Raw genomic sequence first — 27577 nt, 5'->3', positions numbered from 1 at the left:
ACTAGGATGATCTGAGGAATGGAAAACCTGTCTTATGGAAGGAGACTCAAAGAGCTTGGCTTGTTTAGCCTAACCAAAAGAAGGCTGAGGGGAGATATGATTGCTCTCTATAAATATATCAGAGGGATAAATACCAGGGAGGGAGAGGAATTATTTAAGCTCAGTACTAATGTGGACATAAGAACAAATGGATATAAACTTGCCATCAGGAAGTTTAGACTTGAAATTAGACGAAGGTTTCTAACCATCAGAGGAGTGAAGTTCTGGAATAGCCTTCCAAGGGGAGCAGTGGAGGCAAAAGACATATCTGGCTTCAAGAGTAAGCTTGATATGTTTATGGAAGGGGATGGCATGAAGGAACAGCCTAATTTTGGCAATTAATTGATCTTTGACTACTAGTGGTAAATATGCCCAGTGGCCTGTGATGAGACACTAGATAAGGTGGGATCTGAGTTACTACAGAGAATTCTTTCCTGGGTGTCTTGCTGGAGAGTCTTGCCCACATGCGCAGAGTTTAGCTGATCACCATATTTGGGGTCCGGAAGGAATTTTCCTTCAAGGCAGATTGGCAGAGGCCCTGGTGGGGTTCTGCCTTCCTCTGCAGCGTGGGGCATGGGTTACTTGCTGGAGGATTCTCTGCACCTTGAAGTCTTTAAACCACAAGTTGAGGACTTCAACAGCTCAGACATAGGTCAGGGGTTTGTGACAGGAGTGGGAGGATGAGATTCTGTGGCCTGCATTGTGCAGGAGATCAGACTAGAAGATCATAATGGTCCCTTCTGACCTTAAAGTCTATGAGTCTATGATTCCATGAGTTTGGACACTATTAGATGATTACTCACAATTTCTGGAATTTCTTCTGACTAAAACAACACCCCGCCCACCACTCACTATTATTTAATACATTGAACATTCAGCTGTTGACTGCAGTGTAGATATTATAAAAATAATTGATAAAGCTACTTACTTTAAAAATTAATGTCAAGAAATAAAAAGGAGAAAGCTTTTAAAAGGCAATCTTTACAGGCTAATTATGAGTCTTCATTAGTGTTCTAATTAAAGATTAAAGATTAATGAAAAAGGCATACACAGATGCTCTGATTCAGCAAAGCACCTAAGTATGTGCTCAAGTCCCAGTGACTTCAATAGGACTTAAGCACATGCTTAACTTTAAGCATGTGAGTAACCCCATCCTTTTTCAACAAAGCACTTAAGCATATACTTAAGCTTAGGCATTTGTCTACATGGGAAAGTTTCACCAGTGACACCAGTATAGTTATACTGGTATAGTTAAACCACTGTAGTTATACTGGTGGAACTCCTCAAGGGGGCATTCCTATTCCAGAATAAGCATGGCTTTTTTTTTTTTTTTTTTTTTTTTTTTTTTTTGGTGGCTTAGTTTAAACAGCTTACAAGGAAACATAAATTAAATCAGGAAAAGACATTCTTATACTGGCATAAGACTGTCCACACAGGAGGTTATACCCATATAACTAGAGTGGCTTAAATTCAACCTATTCGTATTCCAGTATAACTTTCCCCCTAGACAAGACCTAAAAGAGCTATCTAGAAACAGGGGGAGAGCTTAGACATTCAAATCAAAAAAGTGCTTGGGACATTCCATGAGTTTAGGCTTTCAAAGTTCCCAAACTATCATTCTTTCTGTCTAGAAGAGTCTTCCCCATGTAGAGGAGTTGGAGTGCATGGGGCATAGGTTTCCTATCAATGGAGAAGTTGTGGATATGATATTCTCTGAGTCCCACATGACAGCACAGCTCTTTCACTGGTTCTATTTTCCTCAGCCCAATCCTCAATGGGGCTCAGCAGTTGCTAACAGTTGTGTCACAAAGCTTTTACCTGTAATCACTAGGTAGTCCAGGTGTTAAAAAGTTCCACCACCTATGGTAATTTTGTACAGTATTTGCAATGCTGTTCACATATAAATTGCATCTACCTTTGACAGAGTTGATTTTTCCCTCTTTGAATGTTCTATTCCCTCACATAATAACAAACTGTGCTTCTCCACATTTCAATATGGAGTATGGAGAAGAATATAAATTCATAGAACTACTCACGTACCAATGTCAAGGACCCTCTGTTTAGCTGTGTGCTGCCGAGAATGCCAGTATTTCCAATACTTCAGCTGTTCCTCTCGGTTTTTATCTTCACTGAATACAACCATGACCACACTCTACAGAAAAGGGAAGTGGAGACTACATTACTGGCAGTACCTCACGTTTAATTAATTCTCAGATGCCCAAGTACTAGAAACTCCCACCTGCCTCCAAAACTACTAGAAAATATGTCCTTGAAGGGAATACCATTCAGTGTTTTGTATTCTTGCCCTACATGTGTGATGCATTTAATATTTGAGTGCAATAGAAAGGTAATTTAAAAATAAAGCAGGGACAATGATGATGCTTATTCTGGAGTTTGAATAAAATGTGACTGAATATTTATATTTAAGAGGGCTGTGTTTCATAGTGCTAAAAGTGGTGACCTCAAAATCAAAAACATCCCAGATTCTAATTCTGACTGAGATACTTGGAATAAGTCATTTGGACTCGTTGGGCCTTTAGAAGATTATATAAAAGTAGAAATGATGTGCTCTGTATGATAGGAGCTCTTCTGGGTAAAAGAAACATACACAAAAAGTTCCTATAATGCTGCAATCAACTAAGTGGGGGAGGCGGCAGGAGCAGCAGGATTGGGGATGGCACTGCAGGAAAATCAGAAGTGCAGCAGGAAATATCATTGTGAATGTTCTTGTTGTTTGATTTTTAAAAATATATAGCCACAAATTGATTTAACACAGCTGAAAATACACCCTAACAAAACATAGTATTTTAGTGCCTGCAACAGTCAACAATTCTGACAAATTACAGCCTGTGATGTTTAAGGTTTGAGCTACTTTCAAACAGGTGTTTTCATATGTGACGAGCAGCAATCATTTAAAAAGTGTTTTTGTCTGCATTTGTGGATATACCACTTTATATATCTCTTAGTCCAGTGGTCCCCAAACTTTTCAGACCAGCACCCCCTCTTACCCCTGTCCATGACCCCTGCCAGGAGCCAGGGCTGACAGCAGAGCCATGGCTCCTGGGAGTAGGGGGAGAGGTGAGGGCATGGACAGAGGCAAGGGGGCCGAGGCTGGGGCACAGCTGGGGGTGGGTCTGGCTAGAGTCGAGGCAGGAGCTGCAGCCAGCGGACAGGGCGGAGGACGGGGACGGAGCAGAGCTGGGGGCAGAGTGAGGCTGGGTAGCGCTCCCTCTCTGTGCCCAAATGTTCCTCCACACACACACCAGGGTGGGGCATGCCCCCCAGTTTGGGGACCACTGCCTTAGTCCCCAGCACCCATCCTATGGTCAGAAGTCTTGCATATATTTTTATGTTTACCACAATGCTATTGGGTTTTTTTACTGAGCCTCATTTGAGTTTTCATTTCAAATTCTGGATTCATTTTGCTCTAATTATGTGATACCAAAAACCGAACCAAACCAAATTGTAACTTCACTTTACATCTTAACACTGGAGTCATAAAAGCTCAGGAAAAAATTGCCTATTTGAGCATATTTAAAAAATTTCTCTTTGCAGTCACAAATGCTGCATGCCAAGGTAGGCTGAAATTATGGAAAACAAAAAATAGCCCCTTCATTGTGTTCTTTTTGTTCTCAGATGAAGAAGCTTTTCCCAATCTCCACGCAGATTTCCCATAAATAAGTTCCCACCTTGAATCACCAAACTGTTTAAAAAATTGCTGCCTCTGTATGTAAAGCCTCTCAAAACTATGCGTGAGATAAAGAGCACAACTGATGGTGCAATGACATCGCTGAATAGCCTCTCACTAACTGCAATTGACTTTGCATCAGGCATTTGTTCTGGAATTATATTCACATTTTCGCCCTTCTAGCAGGGTTTGAGAGTTGTCCCCAAACTGTCTCAGAAGGGGTTATGTCATAAATCTGGTAACCCCTTTAAGAGATCTAATCATCTAAGAGCCTCAATAAACAGATTTATTTCATCTTGCTTTAATCCCCCACTGTGTCTCTGACACACAGCAAGAAAAACATGTTGAGAATGAAATTGGACTACAATGGCCACAGCTTTCTCAACTTAGTAGTGTTTCATCTGCTTCACATACTCACTGCACTTTGAGTTTCAGGGGACAGTGCCATTCTCAAGGCAGCAGGTTCATTTTGAGGCTCATTTTTCATTTCAAGCCTAACAGGTGATCACAGGTTAATCTGAAACATTATCAGATGAGCCCAGTGTGCTCACCATAGTTTGACTGTCACAACTCTGCTTCAGAAGCTGAGAACTGAGATGAAGCCGTAAGTCTGATTTCCAAGGTTGGACTCTCCATAAAGGTTGCGTTCTTCTTGAATATAAAACAGCTCACACACATACCCCACTCTTGTTTTGATTTGTAAAACAGATCATTAGTAAATTAATGGCCCAATCCTGCAAGCTGCTAATGCTCTCAAATTCCCATGACTTGAGTGGAAGCTGGGAGAGCTCACTCAGCACCTCCCAGGTTTGGGCCACGAGGACTCAAGCAGGTGCTTAACATTGGATGTCAGTGCAACTTAAGTATGTGCTTAAAGTTAAGCAGAGGAATAAGTGCTTTGCTGAATCATGCCCATGAATGGTTCCACTGAAGTTAATGGAAGTACTCATGCTTAAAGTTAAACATATGTTTAAGTGGCTTGCTGAATCATGGCCTTAGACAGATATATACGCAACTGGGCAGCACATGAGATAGGACTGAAAAAGGACTAAAAAATATACTGCTGGTATCCATAGCTGATAACTTTTCCCCATATTTCTATTGGTGTTGTAGTCAAGTGTTTCTGCCGTTCCCAGAAGAAAAATAAAACAAGCCATGAGCAACCCCCTGAACGTGTCGGCAGAACTCTGTTCTGTCTAGCAAAGGCTGCCATACCCTGACTTTGCTGATGGGATGTCGGAAACACTTGTTGTCACCCGTCTCGCTCAGAGTAATGGCATAAAACTGTCCTTTGTTCAAATAGGTCATCGGTCCTTCCCCTTGCTTTTGACGCAGAGATTTGGTAGCTTCTAGAGTATACTGAAAAGTGCTGCTGTAAGAGAGAGAGAGAGAGAGAGAGAGAGAGAGATCAAACAATCTCCATGACACTTCCTTTTCTTTTTTTCCTTATTTATTTATATATTTCATATGCATACAGACGGTATTGGCATAAAATTAATAAAAAACTGAATAGCAATAATGATGGGAAAAGATTAAAATATGTAAAAATAGAGACAATAACTAAAATTATTTTCCTTTAAATGCATCAAATCTGGAATTCATTAAGAATAGACTAGCTAGATTGTAAGCCTCTTTGGGCAGGGACTGTCTCTTTAGTTTCTCTGTACATAACTATGGGACTCTATATACACCCCAATGATGAGGGTGCTGACTGACAGGTGGGAATAGATCTTGGTTCACTGCTGGTAAGGGGAGCTAAGCTGCCTCCATGAACATCTGAACCTGCAGCTGGCACGGCAAGAAGAGTCCAATGAGAGGAACACAGAAGCTGTTGAGACAGTGTGCGAGAGGAACAGGACTCCTGACTACTGTACAAGGAGATGGGAAAGGGGAACGGCAGAGTGGGGTTAATATTTTTTTAAGACAAATTAGAATCTAATTTTTACAGGTATCTTTAGAAATGAACCCAACAGTGCAGAATACCTAGATTTCACTGGTAGTGCAATTGATGAATAATACAATTAGAAAAAACAACAGACAAGATATTAGTGACGTTATCGTACGGGAATTAGGATTTTGGAAGAGGAGATGTTCCATAAGAGAAACTGCACCTTTATCTGCGCTGCACATTGTGAAAAAGTTTGAGAATCTCTGTCCTATAGACTCTTTCCCTAAACACACTTTTCACAGAACATTGTCTATGGGCATCCTACCATGCTGCATTACGATAATTTAGTATATTCATCCCCATCAGACTACAGTGAAACTTGCTGAATAAATGTTTCCCTTCAAAATACTTTTACAGACACCATAACGGAAAGAGTCACTTATAGGATATTGCCACAAGTTGAGGAAAATAATACCTTCTCAAATGTCTGAATTAACAAAGCATTTAAGCACTGCTGAATCAGGGCCAAAAGCAAGAACATGCTAAATCAAAAGGTTAAGGTGTCCTTGAATTTCTAGTCTAAACCAAATGTACTTTGATGTCATGCCATTGCCTATGGCAATATGAAAAGGAAATAAGGAAAAGACCAAAACACTGTTTTTCTTATTTTTAGTCACTAAATAAAAAATAACAACTAAAATTTAGTAATAACAAGGATTTGTTTTCAAATCCCACCCAAAAAGATGAAAAAAACCAAAAACCCTCCATTGCATCTTTCCTCCATCTGCTGCAAGAACGTTCAGAAACTTTTAGTTTCAATATAGTTTAGTAGTAATTTTTATAATTTGAAATGAAGGCTAAATTTTAAAGGTGTTCCTAATTACATCACTCTACTCTAAAATCTATTCTGTTTTAATGTTAAAAAGAAAACGTTTGGGTTTTTTGTGCTAAATTTTGCATTGTTTTGAAAAGACGACTGGATGTACTGTATATATTTTGTTTATGCTAGAAGGGTATTTTAAACACAGAAGGCCAGATTTTCATTGACATTAAGGCTCCTTGACATCAGTCAGTGTATAAAGGAATCTAAAATGGAGTTTAGTGTGAATCAAAATCAGACCCAGAAAGTGCCACAGTACAACTGACTAACAGTCCATGTGCCTTAGTTTGTTCTCCTGTGTATGACAGTTTCCTACTCTGGATGTTTCAGAAGGTGTTAAAAAAAACCCAAATACCAGATATACTGCACCTGGCCAATTGTGTAATACCTGTACTATACCGTAGTGGAAATTTCTTCCAGATTCCAATTGGCAATCAGTTTATGCCCTAAAGCATGAGCATTGCTACCACTTGTCATTTTTACCCTAGCAAATGTAACTGCAGTTATTATTCAGAAAACTTTCTAAGCCTGTTTTGAATCTCATCAACTGTCTGATCTAAAAGCCCTTTGAAATCAATGGGAATCTTTCAATCTACTTCTGTGGGTCTTAGACCAAGCCTTAAGTTACGTTGATGTTATTTATCTGAAGCATTCATTTCTGTACATACAGGGTACAGAACACTTAGCAGAATGCTATATAATTCACAGAGGGGAGGCCTTTCCTTTCTGAATGGTAAATTATCATCGGAAGTTGCCCTTGGCTCTTATGCTAAAGTTTTTCATCTTCACAGAAATGCTGACAATACATACACTCCTGGATTATGTTTCAAAAATAACCAACATAGGAAATGGAAACTCTGCTGCATTGATGCTGCAGATATACTCCTGTCTAAGGTCTCAGTTCTGATCCCATTGAAAGGGATTGGGCCTTAAGAAAGCTACACCATGAAAAAAAAGTCCCATGCATGAGGGCCCCACTCCAGGAAAAATCTTAAGCATATGTCTAACTTTAAGCATATGAATAGTCTCACTGATATAAATTGAACTACTCGTGTGCTTAAAGTTAAGTACATGTTTAAGTGTCTACACTGCACTGGGTCCACGGGAAAAACTCTCCTGTTGACTTACCTTATGCTTCTTGTTCTGATGGAGTACCAGAGTCAACAGGAGAGCGATCAGCAGTCGATTTTCCAGGTCTTCACTAGACCTGCTAAATCGACCCCCGGTGGATTGAGCGCCACAACAGTTGATTCAGGGTAAGTATCTAAGTGCCATCAGCGAAGACACACGCACTAGTCAGATTTTAAAGCCAACATGCAGAGCAATGGAGGAAAGCAGCAGCAGCTGCACTCCCAGGCTGGTGGCAAAGTGGGGTTCTCCATACTATATTTTAATATGAGGCCAATCAGCTCCATCTATTCCCCATTGTCTTTCAGTAACTTACCTTGCTGTTTGTTCGTAAATGTATTCCTCAGCCCCTACTGATGCACTGCGGTACTTCTGAAAGTTATACACAAAAAAAACAAACAAAAAGAAACAGATGATGAATTATTAGATACAAAGAAAATTAAAATTACTGACAAGATCATATTAAAACTTTTCTAGTTAGGTAACCCTTATAATAAACTATCAAGTAGTTAAGACTCAAAATACCTATTAGCCTGAGTAGTCCCTATGTGGTTTCACTTCTAGAGTTGACATAAAGAAATTATTTGCACCGAGTGTTTGGATTTTGTCAGTCTAACTAGCTCATTATAACCATATCAGTAAAGTGGCAGGTATTTGTGTTCTGCTTGCCCTTACATTATCACATATTTAAAAGAAACCTGTAATAACATGCATCACTCACAATTGCAAGCACGTCCCAAGCTGCAAATTATATGAAAGCTTTTATGGTGTCTTATGTTTTTAAAGAGGGTTTATGTGAATCTATTTCTAATTGTTCTCCACAACCCATGCACTGAGGCTCATAAAAAATTCGTATTATTGTATCATCTCATTTGGATGGGAGTGGGGACACAGGCTAAGGAAGTATTCTGCATGTAATATAGGATCATGTTAGAATAATAGATTCATTTGACAAAATGAAAGCAGAGCTATAAAAGGGTATAGATGAAAAATGTGAAATATATTGCATCAAGAGGCTGAATTATGAAAATGATGTCCACTGCATAGATTGAATAAAGAACTATACACTAGATTATAGAGCACAGGAAAATTATAGTGTGTGGGAGCCTTGCTTTTTCTTCTTTTTAGTTTACCTTTTGTGGCCTTTTGTTTCTAAAGCCTCTCTGATGGATCATTAGGTAATATCTCATGGATTATTAATTATTACTATTGCTATTTTGTCACCACTCAAGGTTAATTACACATTGATGTGCCATGATAAAAATGCTCTGTAATAAAAAGACTTGGAGCCTGTTTAAGAGATACCAGTTTATTACAGAGTGTTTTTACCATGGCACAGCAGTGGTTAACATAAGAACATAAGAACGGCCATACCGGGTCAGACCAAAGGTCCATCTAGCCCGGTATCTGTCTACCGACAGTGGCCAATGCCAGGTGCCTCAGAGGAAGTGAAGCTAACAGGTAATGAGCAAGTGATCTCTCTCCTGCCATCCATCTCCATCCTCTGATGAACAGAGGCTAGGGACACCATTCTTTACCCTTCCTGGCTAATAGCCATTTATGGACTTAGCCACCGTGAATTTATCCAGTTCCCTTTTAAACATTGTTATAATCTCAGCCTTCACAACCTCCTCAGGTAAGGAGTTCCACAAGTTGACTGTGCGCTGTGTGAAGAAGAACTTCCTTTTATTTGTTTTAAACCTGCTACCTATTAATTTCATTTGGTGACCCCCTAGTTCTGGTATTATGGGAATAAGTAAATAACTTTTCCTTATCCACTTTCTCCACATCACTCGTGATTTTATATACCTCTATCATATCCCCCCTTAGTCTCCTCTTTTCCAAGCTGAAGAGGCCCAGCCTCTTTAATCTTTCCTCATATGAGACCCTCTCCAAACCCCTAATCATTTTAGTTGCCCTTTTCTGAACCTTTTCTAGTGCTAGAATATCTTTTTTGAGGTGAGGAGACCACATCTGTACGCAGTATTCGAGATGTGGGCGTACCATGGATTTATATAAGGGCAATAATATATTCTCAGTCTTATTCTCTATCCCCTTTTTAATGATTCCTAACATCCTGTTTGCTTTTTTGACTGTTGTAAATTTGCAGTTGACTGATCTTATTTTTATATCATTTTATGTGATATTTTCATGTATGGCTTGGTGCAGTGATGCCAAGAACGTCTCCAGAGGATAAACAACTTTAAAATATTGATTCTTGTTTTTGTTAAGATCAATACAACTAGTTTATATTACTTAGTATGTAATTAAGTTATTTTATTAAATTCATCTGAGACACAATTTAAAATCTGATCACTTATTTAAATCCATATTAAAATCAAGCAACAATCACATAGAAGATATTACCACTTTTATAATATTATGAAAAAAATCATGATCATAGTACTGCAATTTACATGGAACGTTATACATAATTCTCTTGTATTCTGCCTTGGCTGATTAAAATAATATACATCAAGATGACTTTTCTAAAAGGTATCTTGCACTTTTATAACAAATGTATGTGCCCAGGGCATTGAAATGCGGGGAGGCTGTCTTGGTGGTGGAAAAATTACTATTTACAAACTAACACTTCACACCTGAGACAATTGGTCTAAAGCCCTGCAGACTCATTCCCACACATAGCTCTTACTCACATGAATATTCATGTTGATTTAAAAGAGATTGTTCACATGAATAAGAGAGCTGGACTGGGCCCATCCTGCACACATTTTCAAAAACAAAAGTCATAACTCATATGAGTAATCGTATTGAATGCACTGAGAATATTTACGTGTGTGAAGTTGCTTATGTGCAGGAATGTTGCTAGACTTGAGCCATGTTTGTAAGTTACTGCAGACAGTGCGTAATAACTAATTTTACATTGGTAATATAAATGACAGAGTATATTTAAAAAAAACGTTATAAAATATTACTGATATCACTGAGGTATTAGCAAATATATGTATTTGCTCTTTTTTTTCCAGTTTGTTAATTTTGTCCATTTGACAGCACTTTATCCGATGGATTCACTGTTCTGTGAAAGTTCAGTTGCATCTCCAACTGCATGTACTGGCATGATAGGATCAGTGTCATGAACTACCCTGGGGAAAGCCTATCTGCACACTACTCCCCAGCTCCTACAATAGGGTAGTTACCAGTCTCCTAGCATAAGGGTTGAAGCTCCCAGTTTAGTCTAAACTGATTTTTAAAGGCACAATAGATTTCCTCATTATGTCACCACAGAGAGAATTCAGGTTGTATAGATGACCTAAATATGCATTTCCATACCTTAACATGTTTGTATTTCTTTTAAGTTTAATTTTAATTCTGAATTTCCTGGGTTTGAATACTTGTTTTGGAGATAATTACATTCCTGTAATCTTTTTTTCCTAAATGAGTCATACATACTCTCAACCTTAACTCCATCTTAATGCAGTTTTTGTCTGGGAGCTTCCTTTTTTTTCTTTTTAATTATTAATAATTTCATACATTAATAGGAATCAGGAAACCAAAAGAGAATGTTACTATGTGATTTGAAGATATGTAGTATCAACCTTAAATTATTTTTTAAATTTTAACTTCTAGGGTCAGGCACTCTAGAGCAGCACAAAGCAACCAGAGAATACTGACCAGTTACACTGAATTTACAGTTGCTTTGCATTGCCAGAGCAGTGCATAGGAGCCAGAGCACACACCAGTTCTTCCCTCCCTCCTGTCCTCAACATTCCTCTGTACAAACACCCACCCACATAGCCCATCTTCCCCCTACCTTTTGACCTCTACATTCCCTTGCACTCTCCTAATACCACCCATTTCTCCTTCCTGCCCTTCTTGATGAGTAGATCTGGTGCAATACGTAGCTTTTGAAATGAACTATTTAGGATTAATGGTAATTTTTTGCCATTACTTTTCACAACTAAAAATGTATCCTTCAACAGAGATTGGTGCATAAACTCTTCCCCTTAAGAGATGCTCATGAACAATTATCCACTTTCAAAATGGTTGCCATCTCTTATTATTCTGAGTAGGACTGAAGCTACAGCCTGCTAATAAAGTTAACTTGCCCTCTTTCAAAATAAGCCACCTTTACACCCTTTATTCTCAATGGGATTCAGGCCACATGATGCCCTCTATTAAAATACCCATTACCTCTCATTGTTTCCAATAGGTAAGAAGCCAAACTACCCTCTAGGATGATGGTTTTCCCTTATGCTGTCAGAAGGCAAAGAAGAGCACTGTGAGGACCAGCTGAATTTACTAAAGATGGTCACGGTCATTCACCTGCTCCTCTTTTCTGGAGAGAGCTAAAATATCCTGCTTGTGTTGTTTATTAATCATTAATTATTATTATTATTGTAGTAGTAACTACGAACACCAGTCAAGGACCAAGCCCCCATTGTGCTCGGTGCTGTACAACAGAGAGTCACACTGTATGATTCTTTTTAATGAGTTCCAAGATACTAGTTCCTAAATGAAAAACTTACTTCTGTTCCCCCATCTTTGAAAGTGTCACTGTAAGTACTATCAGGAGTACTACGCTGGTCATCTTTGAGATAGTTTGTATGGGGGGCAATGTTGGGCACTTCATACTGAGTCTGTTCGAAGATAACTCCCCGGTGCTCCTCAGTTTCACCCCTAACATAATGCACTTGCGGGGCCATAAAAACTGGTGTGAACTCTTCTGCCTTTACCACAGTAACTCCAGTCACCGAGATTGGCGTTGGGCTCCCAGATACATTTGTGCTGTATTCCCTTTTGGAAGACTCCAGATGTTCTTGGTTTAATGAGAGATTAACTGGTACTGTCTTCAGGACTTGAACTCTGTTCTCTCCTCCACTCAAATTACTCTGAGCTTCATTAGTACCAAGACAATTTCTGTGAAACAAACAAAGGCCTGTGAATTGTCCTAATATAAACTGGCATCAAATTTCCTTGTTTAGGGAGTAAGCTGATTGCTACAGAAGTCAGGAAGAAAATACAACCTCAGTGCAAAACTTCCTTCATGTATTGAGGACCAGGAGAGGTTATCTTCCTCTGAAACATCAGGTATTGGCCACTGCAGGAATTAGAATGCAGGACCCAGTGATCAAATGGTCTGATCTAGTATGACAAATCCTATGTGACCTATTTTTCATTCTCCTTAGACTACTATTTGGATGCATAGTTAATAGATCAATACAAAAGCCCAGTGGCCAAAATAAACATCAAGGAGTTTACATGAAATAATATATTTAACTGACAGTAGAACAATTTTCATGTGGTATAGAGAGAGTGTATTGTCAATAATGAGATTAATATTTTGCTATCTGCCCTTTCAGACAGCCATGGAGTGGTGACCATGTTTGCTGATATAATTCCTGAAGAAGTACTTCCAGGAATCCCATAACAGAGCAGGACAGTAATTGTTGCGGGTGCACTGTAGCTTTCAGCAGCACCGCCCTATCTCTAAGTGAAGGTGCCCTTGAAAACCCATGACATGTGCAGTTGTCACACACGTGAAATGGTTAATTCATAAAGCTTTCAGCTTTCAACAGCTGCTAAGGGTTTTGTTCTCATTTTCAATAACTAATGAGAGTTGCTCTGATGAGAAAATGGCTGCCATCTTGGCTTTCCATTGGATGGATGTTTTACCAATCCTGCTGTGGAATTTCTCTGGAGCCAGAAGGAAGTGGAACTCTCTTTCCAGATGCAGACTGGAGAAGTTTCAGGTTATGTCTTCATTGTAAAAAATGCAGCTTTTTGTGCATCAAGATAGCTAGTTTTATGTAAATCATAGTGGAGACAAGGCATTGTTAGTTTTTACCTCAATGTGACTAGCTGAGCCAAACCGCACTTTGGGGCATAGCTATGACCTTGACTAACTAAGGTAAAAGTTACCTGTGCCTTCTCTCCACTAGGATTTTACACTGAGATAGCTAACTCGATGTACAAACAAATCTATTTTTTGCAGTGAAGACATAGCCTCACTCTCCTGCTCGTGAGTCCCAAAAAAGTCAGTTGTTTTTTTCTTAACCTACCACAGAGGATCCTTTAGCAACTTTGACTTCAGACACAGCAAAAGATATAATCTGACAGGTGTGCGGGGAAGAAAATGTTTGACAGAAGGTAGTTTTAATGAAGAAGATGTTATGTAAAGTTATTTGCTGCCTAACAGAGATGAGATTAGGCTAAGAATAACTACCTAAATCAGTTTACTGAAGCCAAACTACTTAGCTTTTGTTATAAAAAAAAAAAAAAAAAAAAAAAAAGGAGTATTTCTAATGTCAATTTTTTTTTCTGGTTTACTTTTTCAAATAACATGACAACTTCACTAGGATTCTTTATTACTTTGCAAATCACATTTTTTTTAAAATCTCATTTAATTTTTTTAATATGTAGAGATGCGTAATGGTTGCATCCCACACTAGACTGTGTTCTTTTGTCTTGTAGAAGGAAGTCGGAAGCCATAACAATTCTTTTGATTGACATCTGATCAAAGTTTCTTTTAGCTGCAGTGTATTAATATATTATTTTAAATGATACTATACCTTTTATCTTGGTCTTCTTGATTGTCACTCACTTTGTTAACAGACAACAGCCTTTTATCTCTGGGAACCTGAGAAAGGCATCAGGCATTGGTCAGGCAAGTGTAACACTTTTGTATTTGCAACTTCAGGTTAATATAGTCAAGGCCTGACTCTCTTCCTACTTGCAGAAGTCACCTACTACAGGACAGGCCCAACAAGGAAAATAACAGGACACCACTGGCCATCATGTACAGCCTCCAGGTAAAACCTCTCCAGCACATCATCAGTGCTCTACAACCTATCCTGGAAAACGATCCCTTACCCTCACAGACCTTGGGAGGCAGGCCAGTCCACGCTTATAGACAGCCCCCCCCAACGTGAAGCAAATATACACCAGCAACTACACACCACACCACAGAAACACTAACCCAGGAACCAATCCCTATAACAAACCCTGTTGCCTACTCTGTCCCCATATCTACTCTAGCAACACCATCAGAGGACCCAACCACATCAGCCACACCATCAGAGGCTCATTCACCTGCACATCTACTAATGTGATATATGCCATCATGTGCCAGCAATGTCCTTCTGCCATGTACATTGGCCAAACCGGACAGTCTCTACGTAAAGGAATAAATGGACACAAATCGGACATCAGGAATGATAACATACACAAGCCAGTAGGAGAACACTTAAATCTCCCTGGACATTGAACATAAAAACTTCAAAAACAGACTTCAAAGAGAAACTGCAGAGCTACAATTCATTTGCAATTTTAACACTATTAATTTGGGCTTGAATAGGGACTGGGAGTGGCTGGCTCACTACAAAAGCAATTTTCCCTCTCTTTGTATTGACACCTCCTCAGCAATTACTGGGAGTGGACCACATCCACCCTGACAGAATTGGTCAGCACTGGCTCTCCACTTGTAAGATAACTCCCTTCTCTTTGTGTGCCATTATGTATATGACTGTATCTGTAATTTTCACTCCATGCATTTGAAGAAGTGGTTTTTTACGCATAAAAGCTTATGCCCAAATAAATCTGTTAGTCTTTAAGGTGCCACTGGACTCCTCGTTGTTTTTGTGGATATAGACTAACACAGCTACCCCTCTGATCAATTTTGATAATTCTTGTTACACTTGCTAGAGATTGTAAATTGTTGAGGTGAATATTGTTTGATTAGTTAAAAACCAAACATGAAAAAGAAACCACATTGAAGCACAGCTTGAATGTAAAAATGCACATTCATTGTAAAAGTAATGTTAAAAAATGTCATCCAACACATCAGAGACACTGGGATCAAGACAATTCAAGTGGAACAACAAGATTTTCAGATTACGCGAACGGGAATCTGCATTGAGTCTCATGCTCTAGAGCGGGGACGATCACTGCAGGGGTTAAAATGGTATTTCTCACACAGGTACTGCATGGCAAAGTTGGTAAGAAGCATTCCATGGTTTTGCTTTGACTTCAGTCATAGCCAGTAATCAGGGCTAGAGTCTTAGCAGCAGCCATACTTAGACATGATCAGAGATATGAGAACAAAGATGATTTCATGGTTAAGCTACTGGGCTGTGACTCAGTTTTCAAATCATGACTTTGTCACAGGCTTCCTATGTGAGTTTAATTAAATCCCTTAATCTTTCTGTGCCTCAGTTCCCTATCTGTAAACAGGGTAATACTACTTCCTTTTTTCTACCCTTTGTCTCTTTCATTGTTTGTTTAGAATGTAAGCTCCTTGGGGCAGGGACTGACTCTTATTCTGTGTCTGTACAGCGCCTAGCACAATAGGGTCTGACCCCAGAGGGGCCTCTAGGCACTACTTTAATACAAATAAATAACAACAACAACAACAAATGGAACTGCCATTAAGAGAGAAAACCTAGTTAAAGAGTGGGCAAAAATAAAAAGTTTCAATTTAAGCAAAATGAGTCATGATACCATAGAAACACCTCCAGATGAGCAAGGTCTCTGCTTTTTAAAGAATACTCCAGGTTTATAAACCAAAAGAAAACTTAATTATATTCATCAGAGGCTTTCAGAAATGAAGAAAGCAAGAATACTGTACTGAACAAAACAGTGGGTCCTGGGTTCTTTTAAAGTTTGTAATCTTAGCTTTAATCCCCCGTGGTAGAGAAATCAAAAGGCCTTTAAATTGTCTTCTTGAACTGGAGAGGGAGTTTAATGCTAGTGTCCAGTGGGAAGAAACTTATTTGGAAATTGTTCTGCAGCGTAATTCTCTCTCTTGATATGCCTTAAAAACAGACCCCTGCTAAATTTAGCAGGGTTGGAAGATATATCAATCAAGTTACCTACTTTATAATAATCATACAATAGGCCGAGAGCAGCAGCACTGTCCTCATCTCCATTTATGCTCATCATAGCCTTGGTAGCTGCTGTTAGGGGATTTTCCAGGTACGATTTCCAGGCTTCATCTTCACTTGTGTAGGCTCGTCTGGTATTGAATGGTGTCTCATTTGGTACTAAGGCCACAAGCCGTTTGTTACTGTAAAAACATAAGGCACACAATGGTAATTCACCAAAGACTTTTCTTTTCAAAGCCACAAACCACCTTACAATTTTCTATTGCATAATCTTTTCAAGAGAGGATGAGCAAAAAATAAGACAAAATGGAGTAAAATTGATCTAACAGTGTCAAGCAAAGACTTCAGTACTAAACTTGCTGTTAAAACATGCATCAATACAAGATAGAGATCCTCAGACCTTAACTATATGTATCTATGCATCCAGAAGACCAAACTGGTGTGCATCTGCAGCCCAATGATTTGTGTGCATTGTTTTCCTCACACTGTACTATGTATATTGGTGTATCTGTTAAAATAATTTTCACATTGTTGTAAAACAATAGATATTATCGTTCCATTTAAGAAACATGCCTGTTCTATAGCAGAACTATTTTTCTCCCTTCTTGCTTATTTGGAAGGTAATTTGACAGTGATTTCAGATTGCCTTTCAATAATTGGGGCAGCTGTGGTCCAATGGGGTGGAAGTCAGGAGAAATGGATTCTATTCCCACCTCTGCCACTGACCTACTATGGGCAAATCATTTAACCTCTCTGAGTTTCAGGCAACGTATATTCAGGGGACTTCCGCCTCCAGTATAGCAGTAAACCCTTGGCATAAACAGGCAAAACCACTATAAGCTATGATTTGCACAAGTGTAGTTTGCCGTTGCTTGAAACTGGGATTCACTGAACCTGTGTGAATTGTGGCATTATAGTGGGTTTGCCAACATACGTCACGGGTTTGCATTGATACAACTACACTGATGGCTGACTACCAATAGCTGAAATCTCCATTGCAGACAAGGCTTCATTTACTGGAAATGGAAATAACAATGACCACCTTTATAATGTGCTTTGTGATCCAACAGATAAACAGCTATATAAATGCAAAGTATTATTACTACACAAAAATCAGAAGTAACCCAGCACTGGGAGGGAAGTGTTTTAGCTGGATTGAAAGGTGGATAATCCCATTGTTCATTGGAAGCACTGAGTCAGTTTGATTGTTCAAACTGTGCACCTGATGAAATCTTTTTTATACATTTCCTTTTCAAAAAATTTATCAACTCTCCAAGGAAGATTCAAATTGGATAAAAATTACTTAGAATTGAATGTGCTCTCTTCATTTGCCAGCCTATTTACTTGGACTAGCCTTTCTTGTGAAGTTTTTTTTAAAATTCCTTACAATCATTTACATTTATGTAAAAACTGCTCATTTTAGATTGGTTGGTTCTCCTCTAACTACTGTTGGCCTAATCCTACAGTTCTTAAGCAGGCAAAACTTTAATTGAAGTTAGTGGGACTTCTGTTAACACAAACACTGTGCAATCTAGTCCTATATTTGAATTGAGAAATAGGAGACAATAAAGGTCAAAGTGAATTCACAATCCAAGTAACTGCTTCCCTTACCTTTACTCCCCTGGGATATGCCCTGACACACAATTTTCCAGTTACAGTGAATCCTGCTGTAAATTTACTGATAAGCACAAACTTCACGTTGAACGCTACTGATGGTTGAATGGGCTTTGTAAAGTGAATTTTCTTGTTGACTAATGAAGGGATTTTTGGGGGTAGAGATTATCATCTCTCCAGAACACAGCACTGTTTGCATGTTACTTTGTTTAACAAAAAACAAAATAATCAGCCAGTACATGGATCAAAATTTTATGAGCTGCAGGAGAGAGCATTTCATAACTTCATTACACAAATAACCACAATAATGATCTCTGATTATTTTCTTCCTTCTGGTTAAAATATCTTGATCTCAAGATACTCCTTTCCTTTTTGCAGTGTCTTTCCACCATCATCTGGCCTTTTGCACTATTTTAGGGCTTCCCCCTCTCAATTCCATATCTGTAATCTATAATCTACAGCTACAGTGAGGGAAACTAATGCATTTATTTATAATAGAAGAGACAAGTGTAAGAAACTGCAAGGCCTGCTTTCCTTGTCAGCTTTGTATTGTTAGTGACCCTCAACTCAGGTTTGCAATAACCTCTTTCTTTGTGCTTAAGAGGTGATTGAAACCTTGTTCCCACCCTGGAAGAGCCACTTCTCTCCAGCTAAGAGGTAATTATTCCCTTCGGATTCTTCTTTCCTGAACAAAGCTCTCCTTTAACTAAACACATGATGGTTTTATGACATGGGCAACTGCCCATTGTGAGCAGCACCAATACCACATACAGTCTCCTCTTTAGTGATCTTAGCTCATAATCAAAAACTACAAACATTCACTCTTCTGTCCCTTGGCACTCCTACATTTGACAATCATAACTGACTTCATGGTGTGAGTGCTACAGGCTTATCACAAGAATCACCTGTTAAAATTGTAACAGGATTGTCTGGAGAAAGGTTAGACACCCAAACCAGAAGGAATAAGCCTCTATGCACTCAGTCCTTGATAGGATCAACCTTAAAGGGATAAGAAAGGAGAGTTCCATAAGTGATACATCTCTCATTTTAGAGGGCACTCAGACACTAAGGTGATGAGTGTAATTGAATTGCCTGTCAATAATTAAATAGCCTGCGGAGGTGAAAATTCATAGCAGCAGAGATCAGAAGACTAGGTTTTAGGGTCTTCCTTCAGATTGAACTGAACACATTTTCTCTAGATTCTATGCTTTCATATTTAAAAATAAAATGCTTGTCTCCTCTGGTTATAGAGATGGCCTGCAGCATGTAAACAAAAGCACTGTCGTTTTATGGAGCTTGAAAACAAACTGAAACAATAATACTAACAGAAATAAAAACTTCTCTACCCTGAGCCCTGCAGTCAGCTCACAGGGGGGTTAATGCTGAGACCTAATTATCACCAGTTAAGCATTGTGAAATCGTTTCAACCAATTGATTGTTATCAGAAGAGCTAGTCATGGGCAGAATGCAGTCTATAAGGTGCCACAGGATTCTTTGCTGCTTGTATTAGCCCTAATCTACACTATATAGTTAGGCTGACAGAAGATTACATCAACCCAACTCTGTAAGTGTCTACACTACAGGGTTGCTGCTGCCAATGTAAGTCCCCGATTACACCAACCTAATAACTCCACCTCCATGAAAAGCATAGCGCTTAGGTCAATGTAGTTAGGGCAACAAAATGTCTGTGTAGACACTGTAATGCTTACATTGTCTGTCAGCACTGCATGGAACTCACCAATTTTTTGATGGGGAGGAAGGATGGGAGTGAGGTGGAAGGAAGGGATACAAGCTTGCGAAGAACAGCAACACTATCACATTACTCATGGGTCAGGTTTAGTACAACAAAATGTTTACACACTGTAGCAAATTGGTCTCCATGATAGTATAAGCCTAGTCTGAGGCCTTGTCTACACAGGAAAGTTGCACAACTACAACCAAAGGTATGAATTTGAACCACTATACTTGAACTAGTGCAAACCCCTATTTGAAAACTCTTATTGTAAAGGTCAAAGGTGGATTTTGCCAATTTAGTTTAAGCAAATTTGGAATAGGTTTAAATTAAATTGAACTAGCACCTCCCCCTAAAGAACTCATTTTGAGATAGTAAGCATGGTTGCCAACCCTCCAGGATTGTCCTGGGTCTCCATTAATTAAATATGAAAATTTAATTAAAGATTATGTCATGTGATGAAACCTCCAGGGACACATCCAACCAAAATTGGCATTTCTAGTATGAGGCATTTGGAGTGGCACAAGGCATTATTAATAGCATCCCCTTTCCATCCATGTGTCAGCCTCTCTCCCGCTCCCATATTTGATTTCCTGTAAGTTACTCCCCAGAGCATGGCCACCTGCATTGGGCCCACATGGAGTTCACAAATACCATGAGATTCAGAATGTCCATAGAAACTTCATGACAATAACATAATTTCCCTGTTGAGCACCAAAAGCTAGGCACAGGTTGAACAGATTGGAGCAAATGTGGAGGGTTCACTTTGGCCTGTCCCATCATTGGGTTGTCCAGGCCACACTTTGCCCTCTGCCTCTCCAAGGAATGCACACATTCAACAAATGTGTGCTTCAGATAAAGTTCCCTTGTTCCTGGGATCTGGTTTCTGAAACATTACGAGAACTAAACAGTTCATCTGGCCCTCCCAGGTACAAACCATTCCTTCCCTAATAGACAGGATTTCACAATCTCCTTCTATCCCTCTAGGCTAGGTTCTTTCTGCACGTGGGTCATGCAAGGCACTTTTGTAGGCTCCTTTCCCAATTCCTGGCGTCACTTGACTTTCCTCAAGCCCATTTGACATGATGCTGTTTATGACTCGTCTGCAGTACATTTTCCTTCCAGCTGGCAGAGCTGTGAATATGCTTTTCTGGTCTTCGTTGAGGGGTAGCAGAACATTGGTCTGAGGTGGTTGGATATGTTGGTAAAGAAGAAAAGGTTGCCAATAGGTGTTCTCCGGCCACTGGTTGCACTGGCAGAGCAGAAAAGGCTGTAATCAGAGGGTTTTAAATAACTGATTGAAATAACAAGGAAGAAAGTATTGTGATGCACACTATCTATGTGCACAGTCTATGCACAGTTCCTTTGTTTTCACTTTTGGCTGTACATCTGGACAGAGTTCAGTTCCTTTTCTTTTTTCTTTTTTCAGTCACTGATACAACTATATCAGTACATGGTGCACTGCTATCTACTCCAGTTAACGTAGGCCAGGTGAACAGGTGTAAACCGGGACTGACATGCACTGGTGCATCTTGCTTCAGGACCCTGGAGTCTTCTCCATGTCAGCTGTACTGGAGCAAGTCACTATTTTCATTAATGTACTTCCTTTACACCAGGAAGTGGCTAACCACCAGGCCTTTGAGTGGGGCTGGCTCGAGGGGTTTCTGCTGCTCTAGTCAAACAGTAAAATGTCCAACTCCTCCAGACTGGAGACACACACAGATACAAAAAGTTAGTGGATATTTTGTTGCTCCAGGCAACCACCTATTCTGTGTGTACCAGAAAGAGAGGCCCAACTTCATGTGATTCTCCATCACTGGATTCTTGAACTTTCTTACCCCTTGGAGCTATTGTGTGGTCTGAGTGAGTTTTGATTTATTCAATGGGGTTTTGGTTGGCAAGTTGCTGGGCCTCTTAACATTGCCTGTTTCCTGGCTATGGGTTTTGGCAGCCTCTAGCTTGATTTTTATGACTAAAGAAAATAATGGCTTTGCTTAGGGCTTGTCTAAATCTGAAATGTATAGCAGGTTAATTGGAGTTGTGTCGCATTATAGTGCCATGCATCCACAAACAAGATTATCTTGTTGTTGCAAATTCAATGTGTGCTATTAAGCCTATTTTGGAAGCAGAATTACTGAGATGAGGGATGAATTTACCCGCAGCAAAGTAGGTGTGGCTGAATCCCCATCCCTAAGGAACTGTTGCTCATCTTCCAAGTCCTATTGGTTTCCCACATTGCTTTGCTGGGCACCTGGGTTGGCCTACCTGTCCACCTGTGTGTCATTTACTACTCTATGGTCATCCTGACCAGATGTCACCTCCTTGTTTAAATACTAGCACACAGCCAAGTTCTGTCCTTTGTGAATTCAGCTTGGGGGGTGTTCACATACCTGTGTCATATTCCTGAATGTTAAAGAGTCATGCCTTTTGCTTCAGTGTGGCCTCATGCTGAGGGCCTGGACTTCATTGCCTTCTGAATTCTAGCCACCACAATGCACATACGGCTGTCCAAACAAATGAAGGAAAAGGGTACTATCGGGATCTAAGCAGTGCCACAACAAGGAACTCTAGCTAGGTTAAGAGTATGCAGGACAATAATAGGACCTCTGGGAGAGCTCACAGAGTCTGCAGTTTCTCTGATGAGTTGGACTGTATATTTATGAGAGATCCCACCACTCAACCACTGTATTTTGTGGACACTACCAATGATACCCCTGCAACTGTTAACCATGATGAAGACCAGGAGGAGAATGACAATGAAATCCCTGATCTCACTGGGCCAGTGAACTAAGCAGCAGACATAGTCCTGGAGACCCAGGAACTGCCTGAATCACATCTGGAGAAACCATGTGGATCATGGGCAGAGCCACAATCTGTGGAAAGGACCATTTCCAATTATTATTCTATGATATATCAAACAGCTTAGCTCCACAGACCATCCGAGTGTCACTCAGTTGGTCTACCCTAGCCCTATGCACCTGTTGCTCAAAATGGCGGCCACACCAGAGAGAGTGTACAAACTGGTGTGCCCTTTGCATCAATTAAAAAATGAAAGCAAAACAAAAAACACAACAAGCATTTAAGCTTGCTGTGTCCTGTCCACCCCCTCAACCTCCTCACTGCAGTGTCTATTGCTCTGTTCTGCCTGGTCTTCCTTCTTCCTCCACCTCAATCAAACCTCCCCACCCCAGCCAAGATGGCGACACCGCATGGGTTAAAAAGCAGATGGTATAAAGTAAAGGCATTTTTACTGTAGTGGCCGACACAGAAAAGTATCAGAGGGGTAGCTGTGTTAGTCTGGACCTGTAAAAGCAGTAAAGAATCCTGTGGCACTTCAGGACCAGACTTCAAAGAGAAACTGCTGAGCTTCAGTTCATCTGCAAATTTGACACTATCAGCTCAGGATTAAACAAAGATTGTGAATGGCTTGCCAACTACAAAACCAGTTTCTCCTCCCTTGGTTTTCACACCTCAACTACTAGAACAGGGCCTCATCCTCCGTGATTGAACTAACCTCGTTAGCTCTAGCTTGCTTGCAAATATATACCTGCCCCTGGAAATTTCCACTACATGCATCTGACGAAGTGGGTATTCACCCACGAAAGCTCATGTTCCAAAATGTCTGTTAGTCTATAAGGTGCCACAGGTTTCTTTGCTGCTGACACAGAAAAGAAAAACACCAGACCATGTATCTTGCTCACTATTTCGTTAATGCCCTCAGCTTTTAGCTGACGCGTGGTATTCTGTGGTAAATTGGAAAAGTAACGGGACATAAACATTTCCAAAAATAAAATTAGTGTTAGGCACTGTAAGGATTTCAGCTCCCTTTGGTGCAGCATTCTATTTATTTTACAGGGCACTTTGTACTGTTTCATGGATATTTTAAAAACAGAACCTAAGCCAAAGACAGTGTTCTGCTTTGGCAAGAAGACTGCACAGCAATGCAGCTCTTCTCTCACTGCCCACAGTTTGTGGTTCCTTATTAGTTATATCCCATCTCTGTGGGCACCATCCTGATAAACAGCAGCACAGCATATTTTTCTGCTTTGTCAATGGCCTCTTTGAACAGAATCCTTCTCTGCCTTTTGGTGACATGCCTCAGAGTAACATCCTCCAAAGTAAGGACAGCCTGCAGAGATGCAAGTGTAATTACTACCCTGCCTCTTCTGCACCATCTTTAGATAGCCCCCACCCTGACACCCACAGCCCACCATATATTTATTACCCCTTTCCTCAAGTTGGCTAAACAAACCACCTCCCTCAAATCACAGGTGAAGGTGTCCTATTAAAACAGAGAAGATTGTGAAGACATCCTACCATCTCTAAGCTCACCCAAGACTGGGAAGAGATTCAGGAATAGAATTCCAAAATTAAGAAAAAAGCAACATTTGGTTACTGTTGGCATGGAGACTTCAATTTGAACAGTAACTAGTTGTTCTCTCTCTTTCTCTCTCTCTCTCTCTCTCTCTCTCTCTCTCTCTCTCTCTCTCTTTATTTATTTATTTTATTTTTTTTGTTGGCCATTGCAGCAGACACCTTATAATGAGCAGGGATAGGGTGCCAACACTGAGTGGACAGCTGTCCAATCTGCATAGGAGGAAGAGGAGCTCAGGAGATGACATGGCATGACATGTTCAAAGAACATCCCAAGACAGAGATAAATGACAGAGGAGTGGAGGAAAAGGTTCCTGCAGCATGACAGAACAGAAGAAAGAAAAGGACAGGGACATGGCGAGGTCCATATATACACAGCTGCTGCAGATGATGGAAAGGCAAACAACTGTCCTGTAGGCTAGAGCGTAGTGGCTCTCTGGTCAAGGCCTAAGCCATAGCTTATGCACCTGTGCAGCCCTCTACCTCTGAAACCTCCACATTTTGGGACACACCATTCACTGCAACAATGCCAGGAAAGAGGTCTTTTTCTAGGCAGTCTATGGCACAAGATATAGAAAATCATGTTCCGTGAGCCACGGGGCATTCCCTTCTACCATCATCCCATATTCCAAGATGCAGAGAGCAGTATTCAGTGCCCTACATACATACATTTATGACTTTGATAGCACAAACTTATTTGCACACTATACTTTATAACTTAAATGTTTTTAAAGTGTTTTTCAATTTACACAATCTTACGAATGTTGAATACTTTTTTACTGATCACAACTTTCAAACTGGTGTATTTCTTATTTATTAAAAAATTATTGAAAATGTCTTTGCATGGTTTTTCATCTAGAACAATTCGTGAAAATGCATATGTCCACTGACCTAATTCATAAGAATGCCCACCTTCACATGCACTATAATAAAATCCATCCATACGCTATGTTAAAAATTCCCACATACAGCATACTAGAATCCCTATATGCAGAATGTCAAAAGCTAACAGCACTGTACATACACATTAATACGAGCACAGTGATCCTGATTTAAAACGTATACATAAGAACGGCCATACTGGGTCAGGCCAAGGGTCCATTTAGAGCAGTATCCTATCTTACAACAGTGGCCAATGTTGGCTGCTTCAGACGGTATCAACAGAACAAGTAATCATTAAGTGATCCATCATCCCCTGTCGCCCATTCCCAGTGTCTGGCAAACAGAGGCTAGGGATACCATCCCTGTCCATCCTGGCTAATAGCCATTTATGAACCTATCCTCCATGAACTTATATAGTTCTTTTTGAACTCTGTTATAGTCTTGGCCTTCACAACATCTTCTGGTAGAGTTCCACGGGCTAACTGTGTGTTGGGTGAATAAAATACTTCCTTTTGTTTGTTTTGAACCTGCTGCCTATTAATTTCATTTGGTGACTGTAGTTCTTGCATTATGAGGAGTAAATAACAATTTCCTATTTACTTTCTCCATACCAGTCATGGTTTTATAGCTCTCTATCATACCCCTATTAGTCGTCTCTTTTCCAAGCTGGGAAGTCTCAGTCTTATTAATCTCTCCTAAGATGGAAGCTGTTCCATACCCCTCAGCATTTTTGTTGCCCTTTTCTGAACCTTTTCCAATTCCAATATATCCTTTTTGAGATGGGGCAACCAGATGTGCACACAGTACTCTAGATGTGGGCATATCATGGATTTATACAGAGGCAATATGATACACAAAAGCATATACATTGTTCACAAGTGACCCCTAGCCTCACAGTAGGAACATAAGCATCTTGAACTGTGCCCCTCAGTAGCTGCAGCATTTCACAGAGGTATCTTCTCTGGCTGTTGAAAAAGTTCACCAAGTATGCCAACCTCCTCCTCCCATCCATCTGCAAGGCTCTCTCCCTTGCTCTCACAAAGGCTGTTCAAAAACACAGCAAGCAGCTGTCATAAGTAGCAGCTATTTCTCACCAGCCTCTAGCGTTGACATCAAACCCCTCTATCAATCTATCAACTCCCAAATGCACACTCCACTGTCATTCTGCAACACTCAAGGTATAGGTGATGGGGTGTCCACCCCACAAAAGGCCTGATGGGGTAAATTAGGCCAATTAATGTATAAGCCACACCTGGAAGAGAGCCAAGGAGTGCTAAGGCCTAATTTGCTGATGAAGTCCAGCTGGAGGAGGAGCTGTCCTGACTTTATGAAGCCAGGAAGTAGACAATAGAAAAGGGCTGATGAGAAAGGCTGCAGTCACTCCCTGGAAGGAGGGAGGAGTGTTTGGAGGCTGCAGAGACATGTAGCCTGCACTTGCTTCCAAGGAGGAGGGAGTGGTGAAGCTGACAGATCCAGAGAAGGAAGGGCGAACCAGAAGGTTAGGAAAGGGCTCAGGGAAATGCAGCAAGGTATGGGGTGGAACAGGCTTTGACTGCTGAATACAGGGTCGCTGAGCCGGAAGCCAGAGTAGAGGTTGGGCCTGGGTTCCCCAACCAGCCATTAAGGAAGTGGCACTGGCAAGGCAGTGAACAGGAAAACTGCCTGAGCCTATTATGAAAAGAGACTTTCCTAACAACAGAAAGGGAAACCACCTAATGACCTGGTTGGAGACCCGAGTCACAAAGGGGAGGCTGCAGTTCCTGGAGCAAGAGGGGCCTCAGGATGAGACAGGATGGGTGAAGACACCACTGGAAGGGCGGCATAGTACCTGGCAGAGCTAATTTCCGGGATGGCCATGAAGAGGCACCACCAGCAGTCAGTGCACTGTGTCACAGTATAGTTAAACAGTTCCTCTCTCCTATCCAAGTGTAGAGTAAAAGGCTTCAAAAGTCAGGGGAGCATGTGGTAAAGCTGAGTCTCTAGAATGACTGGTCGAATTGTGTCCCGTGCACCAACAGAAGCTGGTCCAATAAAAGATATTACCTGGACTCTCTCATATCCCAGGACCAATATGGCTACAATGACACTGCAAACACCATCAATGTCCATTGAGACCATGGGAGCAAAAATTCAATTTCTTATTGCAGGAAAAAACTCCAGAGATTCTAAAGATCCTGGCATTATGGACCTTTCCAGACCATCCAGTGTCAATAGTAGCGAATTGTTGACAGTGATCAACTAGACTTTGTGGCACCATCAAGAAATATCCCTTCCTGTTGATTAACTCCACGGCTGGAGGGTGAGGAGGCAAAGAATAAGCACACAGGTCCTATCAATGTGCACAGCACAATTTGGGAACCCCAAACCACGCAAATCCATTAATAACCTCCAGTGCATAGCCCAGACTGTTGCCCAGGACCCTACACATCTCCATGACAATGGCCCAGACAGTTGATTTAACAACACCAAACTGCTTAGCTACTGACCAGTAGCAATCATTAGTTGTGAGCTT

General features: G+C 40.4%; 1 protein-coding gene across 4 annotated transcripts in view; it reads right to left on the bottom strand.

Moving 5' to 3' along the window:
• The window catches only part of GRHL2 (grainyhead like transcription factor 2), a 139122-nt gene that overhangs the window by 64086 nt on the left and 47459 nt on the right, over positions 1–27577 (bottom strand). For all 4 annotated transcript variants that reach the window (XM_050940925.1, XM_050940924.1, XM_050940926.1 and 1 more), the window contains 6 exons: positions 16456–16645; positions 14154–14221; positions 12111–12501; positions 7940–7995; positions 4943–5099; positions 2080–2191 (listed from right to left, as the gene is read on the bottom strand). In XM_050940925.1, coding sequence (XP_050796882.1) covers positions 2080–2191; positions 4943–5099; positions 7940–7995; positions 12111–12501; positions 14154–14221; positions 16456–16645 — 974 coding nt within the window. The remainder of the gene's footprint in view (positions 1–2079; positions 2192–4942; positions 5100–7939; positions 7996–12110; positions 12502–14153; positions 14222–16455; positions 16646–27577) is intronic.

The sequence above is a fragment of the Gopherus flavomarginatus genome, chromosome 2 (assembly GCF_025201925.1).
Source record: "Gopherus flavomarginatus isolate rGopFla2 chromosome 2, rGopFla2.mat.asm, whole genome shotgun sequence".
NCBI lineage: Eukaryota > Metazoa > Chordata > Testudines > Testudinidae > Gopherus > Gopherus flavomarginatus.
This window is presented reverse-complemented; position numbering and strand designations above follow the sequence as displayed.